The 19475-nt window shown below is 35.8% G+C and overlaps 1 protein-coding gene across 6 annotated transcripts in view; it reads left to right on the forward strand.

Annotated features, from left to right (window-relative positions):
- LOC128014107 (caldesmon, smooth muscle-like) overlaps positions 1 to 19475 on the forward strand; it is a 62436-nt gene that overhangs the window by 38099 nt on the left and 4862 nt on the right. For 4 of the 6 annotated variants that reach the window (XM_052597377.1, XM_052597371.1, XM_052597372.1 and 1 more), the window contains 11 exons: positions 5843 to 5989; positions 10484 to 10838; positions 10935 to 11074; positions 11311 to 11572; positions 11790 to 11918; positions 15194 to 15237; positions 16050 to 16131; positions 16416 to 16556; positions 17229 to 17327; positions 18171 to 18263; positions 18406 to 18514. In XM_052597377.1, coding sequence (XP_052453337.1) covers positions 10584 to 10838; positions 10935 to 11074; positions 11311 to 11572; positions 11790 to 11918; positions 15194 to 15237; positions 16050 to 16131; positions 16416 to 16556; positions 17229 to 17327; positions 18171 to 18263; positions 18406 to 18514 — 1354 coding nt within the window. In that variant the 5' untranslated portion in view covers positions 5843 to 5989; positions 10484 to 10583. The remainder of the gene's footprint in view (positions 1 to 5842; positions 5990 to 10483; positions 10839 to 10934; positions 11075 to 11310; positions 11573 to 11789; positions 11919 to 15193; positions 15238 to 16049; positions 16132 to 16415; positions 16557 to 17228; positions 17328 to 18170; positions 18264 to 18405; positions 18515 to 19475) is intronic. The other 2 variants (XM_052597375.1, XM_052597376.1) reach the window with 2 other exon arrangements.

The following is a 19475-nucleotide window of genomic DNA, read 5'->3' on the forward strand; positions in this document are numbered from 1 at the left end:
ATAGTAAAAAAAAATAAAAATAAATAAAAAGCACTATAATGTAAACTCACAATTCTGAGAAGAAAAAAAAACCTCATGTTAACTCATGATACAAACTACAAAAATCTGCACAAATACGAGTAATAACAAAAAATGTTACTGCGAGTTTATATCTCACAACTGCAAATATAAAAAACTGCAGTTCTGAGAAGAAAAGTCTGAATTGTGAGATATAAATGTGTAATTTCTAAAGAAAAAAAGACAGAATTGTGATAAAGAAATTCACTGTTTATTATGAAGCCAAAGAGAGAGAGAGAATTGTGAGATGTAAACTTTGAAAAAAATAAATCACACAATTCTGAGAAAAAAGTAAGAATTGTATGATATAAACTTGCAATTGTGAAAAAAAACAATATATATATATACACCTATCCTTAGGTGGAAACGGGCTTTTATAATAGCAATTTCTGTCATTTTTCTCTCATTGTAGATTTGGCAGGCTCTTGGTTTTTAGTTTTGTGATGTTGATTCTGTAAGGTAAGAATCTCACACCATTGTTTTTTAAGTTGCTCGAGAAGTCTCTCTCTCATTGTGGACTAAGCCATGACTTCACGTGAGCCGCTCTTCTATTTACGATACTCTGATAAGAGCTGCTGGAATGCAGGGGGTTTAGCCGTTTGACTGAAAGGGTGAATAAACTTTACCATCACTGTGGCAGTGTGCTTTTCTAAAGCTTTTAGGCAGCAGAATAGAATTAACACTGTGTTATGTTTAGTTAAGCATTACAAGAGCATTTAGAGAGGTATATGGGGTGGGGGTAAGATGAGCCACAGAGGATAGTCTCTATTCGCAATGAGACAAAAATTGCAATGAGGTGAAATTAGGGCTAGTACATGTATATCAATCAGTTAACTGAAATGAGAACAAGTGTCTATTCCTGGGCCATAAAAATACAGAGAATCAATCATTTCATATTCAAATTCCTTTTGATAAAGTGATCATTTATTTGAATTTTATGCCATTTATGAACCCATCCTCTCTCTTTGAAGTGTGCTTGGAAATAAACCATTTTTAGAGCTCGACATAATTATTGATTTCGGTTCTCATGATTCATAACGCCACATTCTCCACAGCTTAGCTCAGTGGTTTGACATGTCGTCAGCCGCTCAGGGAACACTGGGAAATCTCTGGGAGGTTTGCAGTGATGCGACCACACACTGACAGCAGGAAGATACTAACATGCCTGGGAAAATAACCCTCCTTTGCTCTTTAAATCTGTCGTTAAGATGACATCATCGGACTCAATAAACCTCACAGTTGCCCTTCAATGCAGAAACAAAATGAGAGAGGAGCAAATAACAGCACCCATCAGTTAGATCTCAAAGCGCAGGATATGCTTCCCTGTGAACAAACACAAAACAAGGACTTGCTTCCCTGTGAACAAGAACAAAAGGGAACATTTAAATGGTTTCAATTAAGGACAATGAGTTGTTATTTCATACAAAGAAGATCAGAAAAGAGTAGAGTTAAGAAAAAGGTTGTACAGCAGGAACTTTTTTACCCTTTCACGTTTAAGTCCGAGATGGAAAAACTGAACACTTTAAAATGGATGTGAGTGTTTTTGCAATTGCAGCTGGGACCAGTTGCATAAACTGTAGGTGTTTTTCAGCCTCTGGATGCTGTGGTAAAAATTTCCTCTGAATCTTATTTTGTGCATATATCTATTTAATAATGAACTTAGGGATATGATTTACTGTAACATTCTTTTTTTCTAGCTTATTAATAGGACTGAATGACTTCGCTGAGGTAACGTCGCATTTGGCGTAGGCGAGATTTTTTGACATTTAGACACTTTTTGGTGAATTAAAAGCAAGCAGTAATGTAACTGAAATTAAAACAACATTACAGAAGCTTAAATTTATTTGAAATAAAATCAAGTAAAATGAAATAAGCCGTTAACTCAAGCAAAAACATTTTAAGGTGTCAGTGTTATCAGTTAGGATGTTATCAGAAGGCTATTTCAAAATACTGCATAAACATCAGGGGCTAATTCACAGTCATTAACATTTTTACCTCTATATTATTTTTCTGCTCCTCTTTGCATCACTCCCTGCCTTGTGTCCTTAATATATATATATATATATATATATATATATATATATATATATATATGCACTGGAAGAAATATATAAATTCCTCACAGTAACATTTACTGGTTCGCTGGACACTTTCGTATTTCACACAAGTTTTAAGCCGCCTTTCCACTGCACAAAACATTTGGACACGACTGACACATTTCTCCCCCTAGTGGCATTCGCACAGAACTTTCAAACTGGTCATGCAGCAACCGTTACCTCGGCATATATACCATGGTAAAATGAATGATTTCAATGAATTTAATTAATGTATGAATGCATCGACACATATCAAATAACTCCCAAAATAAAAACATAGTAGGTTTTACGCGGCTAATCAATGTAAATAATGATTTAATAATTATAAAATAATTATTTCTGCCATAATTATTCTAAAGCACCATTTTACAGAAATAGTGTTTAAAGAATAATGTTAAAATGAACAAAATATTGGAAATTGCAAATTGAATTAATCGCTTCGAAAAATTATTCGATGTTTCTTGAAACAGTAAATGCTGAGGACACCTGCTGGTGAAAACATTGTAAAAGCAAAAAGAACTCAGACCAAACACAAATATTATTAAATATTAGTGCTTGTGTTACGAGTTTTATTTAAGTTTAATCAAACTCTTAACACACAATGAACTAAATTAATTATTAAATGCCATTCATATGCTCTTTCTCAAATAATATAGTTCTCCTCCTGCTTAATGACCCGTAACATCGGGCCCTGAAATTTTTTTTCGTTTATAGTAAATTTTCATGCGATTTCATGTCACATGATTAACTGGGTAACCAGAAGTGGTTCATGGGTTCACTTTGAGATCGACACCCCCTAGTGGTGAACCATCGGGGTTTCGAAACAATCTGAAACAGTGTGACGTAACAAAGCTTTGTTTGCTAATATCACGTGACCTGGCCGGTTTGATACTCGCTCCGAAACGCTGATTCGATACAAAAGATTCACAAACGTTTCGAAGCGTCATGAAGCAGTGTTTCGAAAGCGCCCATAACTACTTCTGTGTCTTCGACTGAACGAACACTTCCAGTTGCTTTGTCAGTGTCAGTGTAAACTAGGGCTTAAAGGAATATTTTACCAAAAACGTATTAATCTCGGACTGCATCCAAATATCATATGCACTATAGTAGGCGAAAAACAAGTATTGTGGATTCTGGAGTGTAAAGGCACTGGACAGTTTACTATGAGGAGAGGTAGAGGTGTTGGTAGCGTGCAACACATCTGAAGTTGGTAGGTCACATTACAATGACAACTTGATGAATGTTGCTGGTGTAAACAGGGCTTAAAAGGAGTTCAATCAACAAACAAACAAACAAACAAAAAATAGATTGTGATCATTTACTCACCTTCATGCCGTTTCAAACCTGTATGCATTACTTTCTTCTGTGGAACATACAAATATTTACGTATATTACAAATATGTATTCAAAATATCTTGTTTTGTGTTCAGCAAAAGAATTAAAGTCATAGGTTTGGAACAAGGATAAATAAAGACAGTGTAAATAATGCAATTATTTTCATTTTTGGGTGAGCCATCAATTTTGCCCTTCCACCAGCAATAACAACACCCTGTCTGGAGATCATGTAGCAGACAATTGACATTTACTGAGCAGTTTCACTTTATAATTAGGGTTAAGAGCTGGAAAGGGAAACTCAGTTTGGAGGTCAACTTCTATGTGACCCATTTGAGACTGACCAATCTAGATCAGCCGGTGCTCTTCAAGACCAGACTTGGTTGTGGAAAATTAGGGCAGGCAACAATGGCGAAAAACATTTCCCAATCTGTCAAGCCCTCCAAATCCTTTCAGCCTCAGGGCACCAGGCTGTGGAAGTTTAGTCAACACACTGTCAAGGGAGGTGTTACATGCTGAATCTAAGCCAGGCTCTTGTTTTCTTTTCCCATTCCCATTCCCTCACTCTCACTTTATAGTTTCCATTTAATTCAGAAATGGGTCTCAGGAAACATTTTGTCAGTCTGCGTTTGACAATAAGTGCACCATGACTGAACTCTTGGAAAACGGTATTTCCAGACGTGAAGGAAAAAAAAAACCAGGCTACATAATCGGACTGATAGTGGCAAATTAATCAGATATTGCATGACATCACTGGCAGGATTGACATCATTCACGTGGCTTCTGCCAAAAAAATGAAGTAATCCTGTCTGGGTGATTAACAGCCTATAATAATCAGAGGCACGGGAACTGAGTGTGACACATGAGATCTTGCCATAAGCCCTTTATGAAACTGTACGGTTGGTTTCAGATGTGTGTGTGTGTTTATTTTATGTAGCTGGGTTATGAGTAGAGACTGGTTTGTACTTAAAAAACCCTGTAAGACCTTCGTCCCTCTTCTGAACACCAATCAGGATATTTTTGATGGACCAGTCCATCAATAAATACAAGAAACAAATGCATCAATATGGCATGAATAACAGTGCCTTCAGTGACAAAGTCTTCCTGCTTTTGTCCTTTCACATCAAAACACACCAACACATTTGAATAGAACTGTTTTTGCTTGTAAACAGTGGCAGAACTGTGCATATTTCTCTCCTGATTCAGACAATACTACTGGAGAAAGCAATGTTATGAATATTATGAACAGTGGACTCATCTGCTAAATTTCTCCAAAATCTGTTCTGATGAAGAAACAAACTCATATACATATTGAATCAAGAATCACATTTAAAACAGTTATTTGCCTAAGAAGTTAACTGAAGGAGTTTTGTGGGGTTTGTAGACTCTTCAGTTGCGATCTGCTCATTTAGTAACTTAAAATAGGTTTTTGGTGTTACATTATAGGTTCTTCATGTCGGTTTCACCACTATCATTAAAAAAGAACTCAAAAAAATAAAGTTGTGGAACCTAAAAGGTGTTACCTATGGCATCAGTCTGAAAAACCTTTTAGTTTCTAACTGGAACTTTTTTCATGTTGATGAATGAGTATTGACCTGTCAGCATGCTTTTATGGCTAGCTGTAAAGTCATCATATCAACCTTTGACCTCAGCTTTTAAGCTGGCCTGAAATTCTTCTGAGGGTCACTGGTGACCTGTGTTCACCTTTAATTGACCAAGGATCCCTAAAGTCCTAAAATCATTCCTCAAACTCCTGTCCTTCCAAACCTGTGTGAAGGTCTTGCTTCTACAGAGCCCAAACTATCTTGGAAAATCTTTGGATCCAAATAACATTGGAGCCCATTGACTTCCACTCACAAAATATGAACAAAATATCTTCTTTTATGCCCCACAGAAGAAAGAAAGTCATACAAGTTTGCAACAAAAATAAATTATTTTTGGTTGAACATACACTGAAAGTTAATGCTTGCTATCATAATCATTTAGCACGATAGCATTAATAAGTAGCAACTGAAATTAGTAGTTTGGCCTACTTTTTCCAGCATAGAAGACATGAAGAGCATATCTGTGTTTCTGTAAGCTAGACAAACACAGAGATGCTTCAGTATCTTAAGGGTGAGTTTGCAGGGTCTTGGTCACTCAAGTATTGGTGGTGTCGAATGCCAGAGCAGATGTTCCACTGGCTCTGAAGCTCAAACAAGAGACTAAACAAAGAGGTCCATGTGTCATAGACAACAACACTCTTCTGGGCCCGGGGTCATTCATCATTCCACCATGGCTCTCACATATGGGTCAAGAAAGAGAAACGATTGTCTTCTGGTGTAACAAGGGGCTCGTTTTCGTTTCTCTTCCTGCAGAGTGACGGCTCAGCGGAGTATCGAAGATGCTGAGGAGATCGAGAGAGAAAGGAGGCGTCGTGCTCGGGAGGCTTTCCGCAATCAACAAAGCCTCTCTGGATCTGCCGGTTCCCTTCAGGACAGTGTGAACCCACCTGAGACCGGCCTGTAAGTGTGAACGCCGCTCTATTCTTCGCACTTCACCTGGTTTTTGTTAGGCTTGTTTTGTTGCCTGGCTGATTTCCTTGTGAAATATGGAAATACAGTCTTACAACATGTCTGGTTCTCATTGCCGCTTTTTCTGAACAAAGTCTGTCCACTTCGAGAGAAGGAGACCGTCTGACTGACATGCAAAGCAACTAACCACAGTTTGCTTAGTTTTAAGGTCAAATATACGAGTGTCCATGACAAAGTAAAGGAAAGTTTAAAAAATACATCTGCCAAGTTCTACGAAAATGCACTCCTTGTATTCATGTTGGTTTAATTCTCAAGACAAGTACATTTAGTCATTTAGCAGAAGCTTCCAAACGGACTTACGAAGGAGAAAAAGATGGAAATGAAATGGATAAACATAAAAATGTAAAGTAACATTTTAGGAGTTACACCACATCACATTTTACAATCGTAACTAACCTTTGCTTGACATAAAAATGTGAATTATCTGATATTTAGAGACTTATATTTTAGAGACTTATCAATCTTGACATTAAATCATTCGTTCTCTTCATTACACGATTTCAGTTTTTTCTAGTTTTGATTTGTTTTCTTCATGTTGGTCACGCCACTTGACATTGTTCGGCACGCAAATGTTTTGCAAATACTAATATTTCACTGCTTTATTACTATTCTTTTTTAGAAAAAAATATTAAGGTGGTGTCCCAGGATACTTAATAAGGTTTATTTTCAAGAACTGTTCGACAATTTTGACTTTTTAACATTAACAACTAAATAAAAAATTTAAATCATGCTAAAATATATAAATACACAAGCAATTGTATGTATATGAATTGCATTTTTTATGTATTTTTGAACACAGATGTGGATGAAAAAATAATTCATATTATGCGATTTTTATCCCTATCAGATGTATTTAGTGTCAGGATTATGGTTTAATGTTAGGCTTAGTCTCTCTCTCTCTCCTTTCCTCTCAACTAAACCTACACGTGCATATATACAATGGCACAGCTTTTCTTTCATCATTACCGAATCTCTAAAGAATTTTCAGCAAGCGTTCCTTTGGAGCAGGGTTTATGTCATACCCCACACCACAGCGCCTTGCTTTTAATCAGAGAAACATTACGGTCCTCACACCCCACATATTTTATACGTGTGAAGTTAAACACAGCTCTCCGAGTCGACCTGTTTAAAGCAGAAATAGGTCATCTAGGGCCACTTTGTAATTATCCTTGATCAGAGAAGATTTAAAGGCGCGCTCTTGAATTAGAGACACATGAATCATTTTCAAGACTTTTTAGATCGGTTCAACGCGGAAAGAGGTTTTTAGTAAAGCCCGTTTAGAGGTTTTCAAACTGGGCTCATACAATAAGATCGGGTGAAGTAAATAAGCACTGAGATTTATAACTGTGCAGCTGAATTGTATTGACTGACTGTTGATGTTCACTCGTTATGCTTTGCTGAAAATCTGCTTAATAATCTTGTGGAATGTGCTTTGCGTTCCTTTCTGGCCGCTCCTGGGCAGATGAAACCGTTTTTAATTCAAGACTTTGCAATGAACAGGGTGAGAGGTGCAGTTTTTTTCTCAGTAAAAACGGCCTCTGTTATCACTATTATGAGCTCTGTTGCATGGTGTGTGTGTTTAAACCTTGTGTGAACTCTTATACAAATGTACCATTGTAACAACAGTTAGTAGAGTATATGGGTCAGAGATGATGAAGTGATGTTCATTTAATCCAAACAAAAATACATTTCAATTGCAATTCATATATACAATGACATTATGTCAAAAAAATTTAATTAGGACCGTCAAAATTAACGCGTAACAGCCTTATATTTAGGCGTGATTAATGCAGCGGGCCTTTTCTGTTTGACCCATGGCCTTGCCCATAGTTGGAGAAATGGAGATGCACAGTGTTGCCAACTTAGTGACTTTTTCTGCGCTAGATTTAGCGACTTTTCAGAGAGTCTAGCGTCTAGCGACAAATCTTTAGAGTTTACCCAAACCTTATTTAGTATCTGAGACTCGCTGGTACTGTTGCATGAGCGTGAGGTCTCTCTTTCGCGCTGCACACACACTTAGGCTAAATGTACATTTTGCATGTTTCTGAGAAGTGAGCTGCCCTGTCCTGCGAAAAATGTAAACAGGCTTGTGTAAGTAAATTGTTCAGTGCAAAGTAATGGGAACCTGGTATTTCTCGGTTTAAGTTATTTGAAAAATATCTATGACCTTTGAAAGATGTCTACTTTTCCTGCTCTATGTTGACTATGGTTTCACTAATAATTAAACATATATTTGCATAAAACATTTATATTTGTCCACGCCCATGTTGATTAGATCCTATTAACAACTTGAAAAGTATTCAAAAGTATTTGAGGTACATTTAGAAAGGATAAAAATGTGCAATTAATCGCGAGTTAACTTTTGAATCGATTGGCAGCCCTAATTTTATTATTAAAACATTTTTGTTTACCAAATCAGATTAGATCAGCCGACCAATCAGTGAAGTGGAACCTACCAAAATGCATAAAAAAAGGAAATGATGTCATAAAGAGTTTTATGATTTAATGCAAAGGTCAGACATTAAATAATAATGGAACTGTTTTTCTAAATTTCTTTTACATTTCTGCGAATTAGCAACATTTTTTTGCAAATTTTCACAGGCAAAAAAGGTTTACTGTCAATAGTATGAAGCCTTGCACATGACATATGAAGTATGTTGTTCATTCTCAAAATTAATTAATTAATTAATTTTCTCATTTTAGATAAATTGTGGGCCCAAATTTAGAGTTTGTTCCCTTGTTTTAGTCAATTGTGGCCAGCATACTGCCTATTTAATATATATATATAGGCTATATGTGGGTGTGTGTGTGTGTGTGCATGTGTGTGTGTGAAATAGTTAGCATTGTGCAACAACATTTCATGGCACTTCATCAAAATCCTCTGGTCGCCCCTGGCAAACGAAAGAACACAACAACAAACCAGCACCTGTTAGATCGTCACACACACCTCTGTTCACATCTGTTTTGCGAGGAGTGTTTGAAGTCTGACTCTGGTGTTAACAGGCTGGCACAGTGACTTCAGCACATAGTTTCTCTCGTCAAAGTAAAACCATCACAGGTGTGTGACTGAATGACTGGCTGTTAGCTTGCACTGATTCTCTGTCAATGTAATTATAGGTCTGCCTCACATTGCTCTAAGAGTCTACATCATATATGTGTGTGTGTGTGTGCGTGTGTGTGTGTGTATCTGGGGTCTAGATTAAATAGATTCCAGCCTATGTTGAAAATGAGGAACAAATTAGGCAAAATTAATAAAGGCAAAAACTAGTACAGTATGTGAATGTTATGCATTCGGCAACTAAAGGGCACGTGTGCAAACTTTTTTTGTGCGTGTGTGCTTGTATATACCAGTAATTAAATATTCCAGTAGTTTTTAAAAAATGATATATTAATGAACGTGCAAATGAGCAACTGCTTTGTGATATTTATGTCACTAAAATGCATTTATTAATGATATACATTTTGTTTTTCTAACCGTATTGTGGGCTTTCTCTAGATGGAGTTGATGTGATTTTTCACATTATGTAAAAAAGATGTAAAGAGTGGAAATCATTCAGGATTTTTTTGTGTGTGGGTATATGGACATTTTCGTATTCATTTATATATTTCATATTTCTGGAATTCTTATACTGTCACATTTATTTTAAAAAATATATGCAAGTATTTATGAAGGCGGTTCATTTTGGAAGGGCATGATTAAGTATATTTTACCTATTTTGCAAAATGAGTTAAAGTTATTATTATGTTTAATTACATTTTAAAATGATTGTAATTGTAATGATAAAGACTGTAAAGTTTTTTATAAAACATGTTCGTAAGTTCCCTTACTCTATACAGGGAAAAAAACTGTAATTGATCTAATGGGATATTTCATGTAAACACTGTCAAATATTAAATTTTTGGATTCATAAAAGAAAAAAAATATCTTATAATTTAATGAAAAAACATAAATTGACATTCCTTGAATTCTCTGTGAAAGGCTCAAATTTGCTGTAAAATTAATATTTATAGCATTATTTTTGTGTCATGTATGTTATTACGATGGTCTTTTGCGCTTATGGCACTGTTTACATTCTATATATACCCTCATAAAAAGATAAAAAAAACTGCCTCAATTTTAGTAATGTGGCACATGAACATTATTTGAGTTAATGAAATACATTTTATACTGTCAATTTAAGTTTAGATCTGTAAAACTTGCAATGTTGCTACAGTAAAGTTCTGGCAAGCTTTAGATCATTTTATAGGGATTAAGAATAAACTTCTTCCTTTTTAGTTTAATTGTAAAAGCAAGATTCAAATCTTCATTTCCTACATGAGCACCACAGCTCAATGCACATGCACTAACTGCTAAGCCTTGGCTCACATACGATTGTTTTTACAGTACTTACAGTACTTATAACATGCTGTTGTTGTTTTATTCAGCTATGAAAGTGAGTTCAAACCTAGCATCCCGACTGCTGTGGATGAGGATGAAGGTTTCAGCGACTGGACCCAAAAGCTGGAACGGAGAACAAGGTCCAGAATGGCTGAGAACGGCAGTGGAGAACAGTTACAACAGGAGGAAAAAGACGGGAATGAGAGATCTAGACAAAGTGACAGAAGCAGCTTCACCACTTCTACACAGCGTCAGCAAATACAGGACAGAGAGGACGAGGAGAAAAGACCAGAGAGGAGGAGGAGCGCCGAGAGACGAACGGAGATCAGTCCGAGGTCGGAGGAATGGCATGACGACAGCAAGAGAAGACTACAGGAAATAAAACCACTGATGGAGAACAAGGTGCCACGAGAATTAGTACAGTACGGTATTAGAACTACAGAACATCATATCATGTACGTTACTATGTCTAAATACAATCAATACTATAACTCACAGATGAAAGAGGAGAGAAAGGAGGTGAAGGTGTCATACACGTCACAAGTATTCCTACAGAAAGACAGAGTGCCTAATGGCAATGGAGAGGCAGCTGCAGAGGAAATGACATCACATCTGGTGAAAACCAAAAGATCACCCAGGTAACCTGCTTAGACCTGCCGAGAACTATCAACTTCGCAGAGTCTGACTAAAAGGAAACTTACCAATCACAATTTGTTTTATTTTTATGTGCCATTTAACTTCGTCTGAGATAGATTCATAATAGACTATGAGAAAATCTGCTGGTCCAATAGTATTAATTACTGATTGTTTCATAGAAATGACCAACATGCTGTCCGAGACTAACCCCGTTTTCCTGTTCTCCACTTTTCTCCAGCAGGACTGTTGATGTCGATCAGATCTTCGAGACTAAGAAGGACGTGCACGCTGGTCTGGAGACCGAGCTGAAGCTGGAGAAGATCAGACGTAGTCACCAGGAGAAGGAGAGCAAGGAAATGGAGCAGCTACGGCAGCGTCAAGCCGAGGCTGAGCTGGAGCTGGAGGAACTGAAGAAGAAGAGAGAGGAACGACGCAAGGCTCGTGAAGAGGAGGAGCGGAAGAAAGAGGAAGAGGAACAGCAGAAACTAACCAAAAAAGAGGTGGCTGAGCTGATTTCTATCCGTCTAAATCCAAAGTTATGGCGTAGCAGATCTATTCCACCAAGACCAAACACATTAACATTGGTGTTTAAAGAACCATGCCGATCCCTCTGAGAGATGTCATGACAGAACTTTCTATTTTGGTGGGAATATTAAACTAAAGAATAGTATTTATTAGAGCTTGTATAAAACATAGTTTCATTTGTATTGATTACAGGAGGAAAAGAGACAGATGAAGGAAGACATTGAGAGGAGAAGAATAGAAGCAGCGGAGAAGAGAATGAAGAATGCTACAGATGGTGATGATCCATTTAACCCTCTAAACCCAATGAGTCCAACTTTCAAGGTAACTATACAAATCTGCATAAACATTCTCAACCTTTCCTTACAAACAAGAACCGTGGCACTACTGTAGTATAGTGATGGTATCAGTAATTAATGTCACTGAACTTCGCCGTGGTGCTAATTGATAACCATCCATATGGTTTTTCATGATACTCCAAGGTAGCAAAAAAAAAAGGTTATTATAGGTGCTTTCGCATCGCAGGAATCTAGATCTATTGGCGGAAGTTGCCACTTTTTGACGTGTTCGCTCCATAGGAACTAGGAACATATTTAGTTCTAGTAACGTTTGGGGGAGCTAATTTTCAGAATAAGAATAATAATAGGAACTCTGTAGGCCTCAAAGATGTCACTAAAAGTTCTCATAGGAGATTTAGTCAGATTGTATGTTTACATTCCATCTCCATTTTAATGAAACCTACGACGCTCCGAACACAGCGTCCTTTATTCACTGGTTGTTAATGTTTGTAAATGCCACAAATAAAGATGTCACGGTCGGCCGCTTCAGAGTTCCTGCTGCCGGTGGTTCTCTAGGAATGACCCTGCTGGCTAGTTCCTAGAACCGAGTTCCTTAATGGTATTCTTTTAAAAATAAAGGTTCTTTACAATGGCATCAATGCTTCCATGAGGAACCTTTAACATCCATGGAAACGTACCATTCACAAAAGGTTCTTTTGATTAATTAAATGTACTTCACACTACACTCTTAAAAAATAAGGTTCCAAAAGTAGGTTTTAACAATGATGTCATAGAAGAATCATTTTTGGTTCTTTCAGCGAACAGTTCTTAAAAGAACATTTTAAAAATCTAAAGAACTCTTTTCACTATAATCAACATTTGTCCAGAGGAAAGGTTGCATAGATGTATGTTTAACCTTCTTTATGGAACCATCCATGCCAACTAGGGACCTTTATGTTTAATTAAAATTATTTGAAGGTTAAATGGTTCTTCTGTTGGATCACTATGAAACATCTAGTAACTTTTTATTTTTATACACAGGACCTTTTTTTGTACAACCTAGAAATCAATCACAACAAATGAACTTTTCTAGGACATTGAAGAATTATGACAAATAATCCTGCTCTGTTTTTGTTTTGTTTTGTTTTTTTACAGAATGCAAGCTCCATTTTATTTTGTAAGTTGCTTGTGCTGGCTGTGCTGTGAACAAACCCACATGTTTGCAGTGTATAAATGGTTGACCACATCAAGTAACAAGCATGTATATTCATCTATTGGTCTTCAGATAGATTACAGGAATATTCCAGGTTCAGAACAAATCAACATGTTTTTGAATATTACATAAAGTTATTATGACCTGTATTTTAGTAAAAACAAACAATATAAGATATATAATAACATTAATAATAATAAATTGGTAAATAAATGCAATGCGATTAGAACCTCACTTTGCAACTTGGAATATTCCTTTACATTGATTTTATTTTAGGGCATATTTTTGTTTATTTAGTTTAACGACCAAAACCGCTTCACAAATACAATTAGTTTACAGTATCTGCTGCACTTGCTTTCAATTGTGTGAAAAGATCTGTGGTTTTATATATGCACTTATAGGACTTTCATTATTGTACATCTTGAAAATATTAGTTCTGACTAATTTTTCCATTTCTTGAAGACGTTCCACCACTTGTTTGAGTGATTACAGACAGCTGGCAAGTAACATGTCTTCATTTAATGGAAAAACACATGTTCAGAGGCCTTTGAATCAATTTTACGTGACATTCTGTGATTTTTTAAGAATTCGCATAGACACATTCATTAACGAACTGCCAACATTTCCGAAAAACATAACATATATAAATGGAAACACCATAATGGTCGATTCATAACCAGTGGTGCTTAAGGCACAACAACAAATAAACCCCTAATCATAGAGACCAAAATATTGGAGAGTTGTGTAACCACCTAGTAACGGACCAAAACATCTTAACAACAGCTTAATCGATGCACTAGCAACTAACTACACAGCATTATGGTGTTTGCATGGTGTGCATGGTTCTGCAGACTCTTTAATGTCAAAGGGGATTAGTTTCTAGTCAAACATAACCAACATAAATAAAACAAATTACACAGGCCCTCAGTGACTCAGTCTAAACACAACCTGTAGGTCTCGAGCTAAGAAAATTTTGAATTCATAGCTAATCTGGCTTTTATCCACTGGTACCCAACGTCAATCCACAAAGATGCAAAGCATAGTATGAGGAGCATAAAACCTGGACACCTGTGCAAAAAACAAAAAAAAAAAACAAAGAAAACAATCATCTTCCTACAAGATCTGAAGTGACCATGTCTGATCATCTTGAACATTTATGGAAAGGTCTTGAGGACAAAGCATATGTTCACATCCTAAAATTGCAAACAACAGGAGCTGTTTCTTTCTTGAATTGTGCAATTCCTCTCAAGAGTGCAAAGACTACAAATGAAGCCCCAGTCCCCCAGCTATTAAGTTTATTACACTATAAGGTTAGGCGTTTCTGTTATTGTCTCTATTCCTTGTGTTTATCCACTGATATATCTAAAAATATCTGAAATAGACCCTGTAATATCTTAATCTGAAACGAATGGTACCACACAAAACTAAGGTTAGCAACATTGGGAGTTTTTTTTTTTTTGCCCTCAAACAAACAAACTTTCAATCGCACAGATTATTGTTTCAATTATTGTATGTTGACAACAAAACAACAAAAGCGTGACCTCATCTATAGACCAGCATGGTAGTTTTTCCTTTAAAACCCAATTTGACTTGATAACGTGGGGATTTGCAGTCTGTGGTTTGGGGACCAATGCTTGGCTGTGTATTTACGTAAGAAACAGAAGTGATTGACAGCTGAAAGTACATTCTCAGTGAGTAGAGGTTAAAAAGCTAGTGGGCCCAACAGCAACACAAGGGATCTTTCTGGGAGCCTGAAACAGGAGCTTGTTAACATGTACAACATGGATTTCTCCCGTTATTACGCAGTTAACGCACTGGCTCCGCCCCCAGACCTGTACCTAATATTACATTTCATACAGTTGACTGTTGCAGGGTAACAACTCCATAAATTAAGTTAAAATTCAAGATATTGGTGCAAAGAATGCCTCTGTATGAGTTTTTGTCATTCAGCTCATTGACTCGAGGTAACAGCTCACTGGAGGGGAAAACTATTATCTTTTGTTGCTAATAATAACACAACCTTTAATTAAATATGACATGGAATCCTCTCATCCTTTTTCAAACTCTGCTTATATCTTTTTTTAAACTTAACTTTCTTTTAATTGCAGATCACAGCGAGAACAGAATCCTTGAATCAATCATTAAAGAAGAGGTGAGTTCATTCATCAACATAAAATTAATAAAATTAGTAATTAGCAATCTACTTGACAAGATTCTTGACAAAAACTAGCAAGTATGTTGTCAAAATGGCTGTTGTGTAAAAGTAAATATTGACATTAATGGTATTACTTTGTTAGTCCATTGCCTTGTCAGCAATGATTTATGGGTCGGCTAACTTTAACCAGATGTGGAGTGTATACTCTTTAACCTGATTTCAAGATATTGTGTTGGACAAAAACACAAATTAGACTTATCTATACAAGCAAAACATTCAGGACTACTACTACTACTACTACTACTAGCACTTTTTATTTGTTACTTTTTTGGTAAATGTCATGTCAGATGGTTGCAATTTTCTAGGCTTTTTTAAACGTAAATATGTGAATTGTTACGATATATGGTAGCCTTACAAATAATTATAAGATTGAGCATATTTTAATGCATTTTGCCTGTTCATTTTAGTATTATTACTATTATAGTATATATTTATATTTTGAATTAGCTTTTATTTTTAGATTTTCAATTTTCATGTTAAAGTTTGATTAATTTTTGTAACATGCTTTTGTCATTTTTCTTATTTTTATATATTTCTGTAAACTATATATTCCCAAATATAATATGCTTTCATTTTATTTCAGTTTTTGTACTGTTAGTGCTTCTCATTTTTACGTATCTTATTATTTTATTAGTTTTTCAGCTAATATGCTGAACTTTAAAATTTTACATATTTTTTTTTCCTTTTGTTTTTTTAGTTTGTATTATCAAAACGACACTGGTTCATATGAATCTTTGTTTTGAAAACAGTAACAGTTTCAAGAAGACTCAGAGACCTGTACTTCTGCCCAAGATTGATGACAAACTGGAACAATACACTAATGCAATTGAGGTTAAGTTTACAGTCTTATATCTTGTTATGTCTTGGTATACCTTTTATGTATTACTGATCTTTATGTTAATCTGTAGTCAAACTGTGGACAGTAAATTCTTATTTTATTATCTTATGCCTATTTAAAGAACGGTCTCTTAGTCAAACCATTATTTAAAGAAATCAGGCTTGTCTCTGGCAGCATTCGCAACCAATGGATCAGATGGTTTATATTTAGAGTGATTAAATGAGATCATTACATTTGCGATATTTTCACTGAGCCTAACTGTCTTAATGTGTTGCAGATCTCCTCTAAAGATGCTAAATTGACTAAGTCAGCAACAGTAGACATGCCTAGTGTCTCTGCTCCGGTGGCCTCCAAAAAAAACTTGTTCGAAGCAGGAGAGGTCAGGAGTCAAAGCAGCCCGAAAGGAACGCCTTTGAAGGTCAGAAATCAGATTTCATTTCATTCATTGACTCACACCAAAAAAGAAAACTAGGTCTTCACTCACTTATTTTTAAGGTTGTTTCAGAAAAGCTAACACTTTGAATATCGTACTGGTCGTTCATACAAAGGTGCTAAACCTTTCAAGCATGAAAAAGAAAGAATCATAAAAATGCTCTGTGTTCTGTACTTCAAGTCTTTATGGGAGTAATAGTGGAAGAAGCATTAAGGAACATGTCAAACTAATAAGAAACCAGCTGTTTCATATCACCCCTTTAAATCTTATGAGGGAAAACAGTGATGTCAGGGCACTTCTATTAGTGCTTTGAATGAGTCTCAGATTGTGCAAGTTTGGAGGTCAAGAGGTGGCTTCAGCTTTGCAGCGTGAGATAGGTCATGTCGTCATGTAGTGTGGAACAACATCTGCTCTTTACACTTTCACATTCACACCCACACTCTTGGTTTGCCAGAGTCTGACGCACATGAACAGCCATCAATGGGAAGCTCTTGTGTAGGAATTCTTGGGAAATGTTTGCCATATCAATCATAACCTCATGAATTGCACTTCACCATCAACATATGAAGCCAAAAACATACAAAAAGAAACTCATTTAGATTATTTGGAATGCAGTTTTCTTATACATGCAGTTCTGGAACGGTTTTATATTTTTAGGATACAGAATGTGTGAAAGTGGGTGTAGCAAACCTGATCAACCATTGGGTGAAAGGAAGTCCAGAAGGCGGGAACAGACAATCCCCTTCCACACCATCTGTAAGTCTATTAATGAACCTTGAAAATCTTTAGATGGTAACCAATGTGCTGGGGAGAGATACAGTACGTGTATTTGTCCCATGGTATAATAGTATAATATAGTATAATAACAAAGGTACATTTAAGTTCCCCCCTTGTGGTAGAATGAGCTACTGCAACTTCACTTATTTTCCCAAAATCCAGTTAATCAATCATCATGTCCAGTATGAGTAAACCCCAATGTTCTTTGATGTGAGCATGTGGTTTATAATTCTAGCGGTTAAAGTCTGAAGAAAAAATCCTTGGATCATTACATCCAGATGTAATGAACATTGTTTCGAAGAAATGTAAGCTTTTGAAAACGATAAAAAAGGCTGTATGATTGAATTTTATCTTTTAATAATTGAGTGATAGTAGATTATGACATCTGGTTTATGTCAAATCAATAGTCCACCCAAAGTCATTTACTCACCCTCATGTTGTTCCAAATCTTTTTGATTTACTTATTTTGGAAAACAAAAGGAGTAATTCTGAAGACTGTGATGGTTTCTCGCAATGAATGGGGTCTGAAGCTTTCGAGTTTCTAAAAGGACAAGAAAGCACCACTTCTACACCATATTCCAAGTCTTCTGAAGTGATTCAATAACTTTTTTTTGTGAGAAACTTAGAATTTTCAATGAATTCAAGAAGTCTGTTAAACCGGTTCACAATGAGTTCAACTCAATGGTCTAGTCAGTTAATCAGTGAAAAATGACTTGGATTTCAGGTCAGCATAAAAGGACATTGGGGTAGTACCCCAGTACTACAGCTGATTTAGGAAAATACAGTCATTCTTAACAAATGCTCTCTAATGCTCATTTCCAGGACGTTAAACCTGGAGATGTTCTGCAGAAAAAGAACATGTGGGAAATTATTGGAGAAGGTTCTGCAGGAGAGAGGTCAGGACTGGGAGGAAAGGTAAAAATTCAGATAAAACCTTGTACTGATAAATTTGTACTGTAAACTTGTACTGATAAATTGTTTTTTTTTTTTAAGTTGAATGAATCTCTTGCTTAATGCCACTTTCACTATTTCTTCTACTCACCATTTTAAATTTTAGGGCTCCTCCTCGGGTAAACGGTACAAGTTTGTTGTGACAGGCCACGGAAAATACGAGAAGATTTCCACTGATGGTGATCATTACAGTGTCTACCCGAATGGAAAAACAAGTGAGGCACTTTCTTCTAATTGACATAATTTGAAGCTAATAAAACAGTTCACATGTACATTAGTTTGTTTAACGAGTAAAAGAGCTTAAAATATGTTTCTTTAGATAAAAATGGCAAAACAATACAATATGGATGCATGGTCTTGATGCCTTTTTACAGGCCAACAAAGGCATGCTAGGTAATGTTATGTCATATTAACTAGCTACATAGCAAGCTAGCCAAGATTAGTTTTAAAATACTGACTGTTGTAGCATTAGAGCATAAAATATGCTTTTAGAATACTTTGAAAAGACACAAAAAATCTAATTTCCAGTGCCTTATGGTATGATATCCATTTACCCCAAGTCCATAAAGGATAGCTCTAAAAAGTCATATTCAAATTCAAAAAAATTCAAAACATTCTTGAAATAAGAATATCACATAAAAAGTGAAGATGCCATCAAAAGTAAACCTTGGAGAGCTAATATAATTCATTTTAAAATAGAGTGAAAACACCTGAAAATGTTTAGATTTTGAAATCTCGCTGTCTAAAGATTTTTCATACACATGTTTGACAAGACATTGATAATATATCCCAAACAAATCACAGCAAGCTTCTAACACAATGCAATTTGTTTCATTCAATGGCTAGTGTCATAAAAGTAGTAATTCAAAATATCCTCTCTCAAAACAGGTATTTTATTAAAAAATATATATAAAATAACATTAAATCTAGTACAGTGCACCTCAGAATGCAAAGCATTATACACATCAGCATCAGTAAAGAGAAAGTATTCTCATTCTGATGGTTTCTGCAACAAAAGACCAACATGCAAAAAAGGCCAAGCCTACAAACTTAACATTACCTAAGGCTGAAATAAGAACATGCATGAGTTTGAGTTGACAATCAGCATTCACTGTTATTCACTTAATCATACTGAAGCAACGGGAGAGTTTATATTAAAGGTTTGGAAAGCCCCTT

The sequence above is a fragment of the Carassius gibelio genome, chromosome B25 (genome assembly GCF_023724105.1).
Source record: "Carassius gibelio isolate Cgi1373 ecotype wild population from Czech Republic chromosome B25, carGib1.2-hapl.c, whole genome shotgun sequence".
Taxonomy (NCBI): Eukaryota; Metazoa; Chordata; class Actinopteri; order Cypriniformes; family Cyprinidae; genus Carassius; species Carassius gibelio.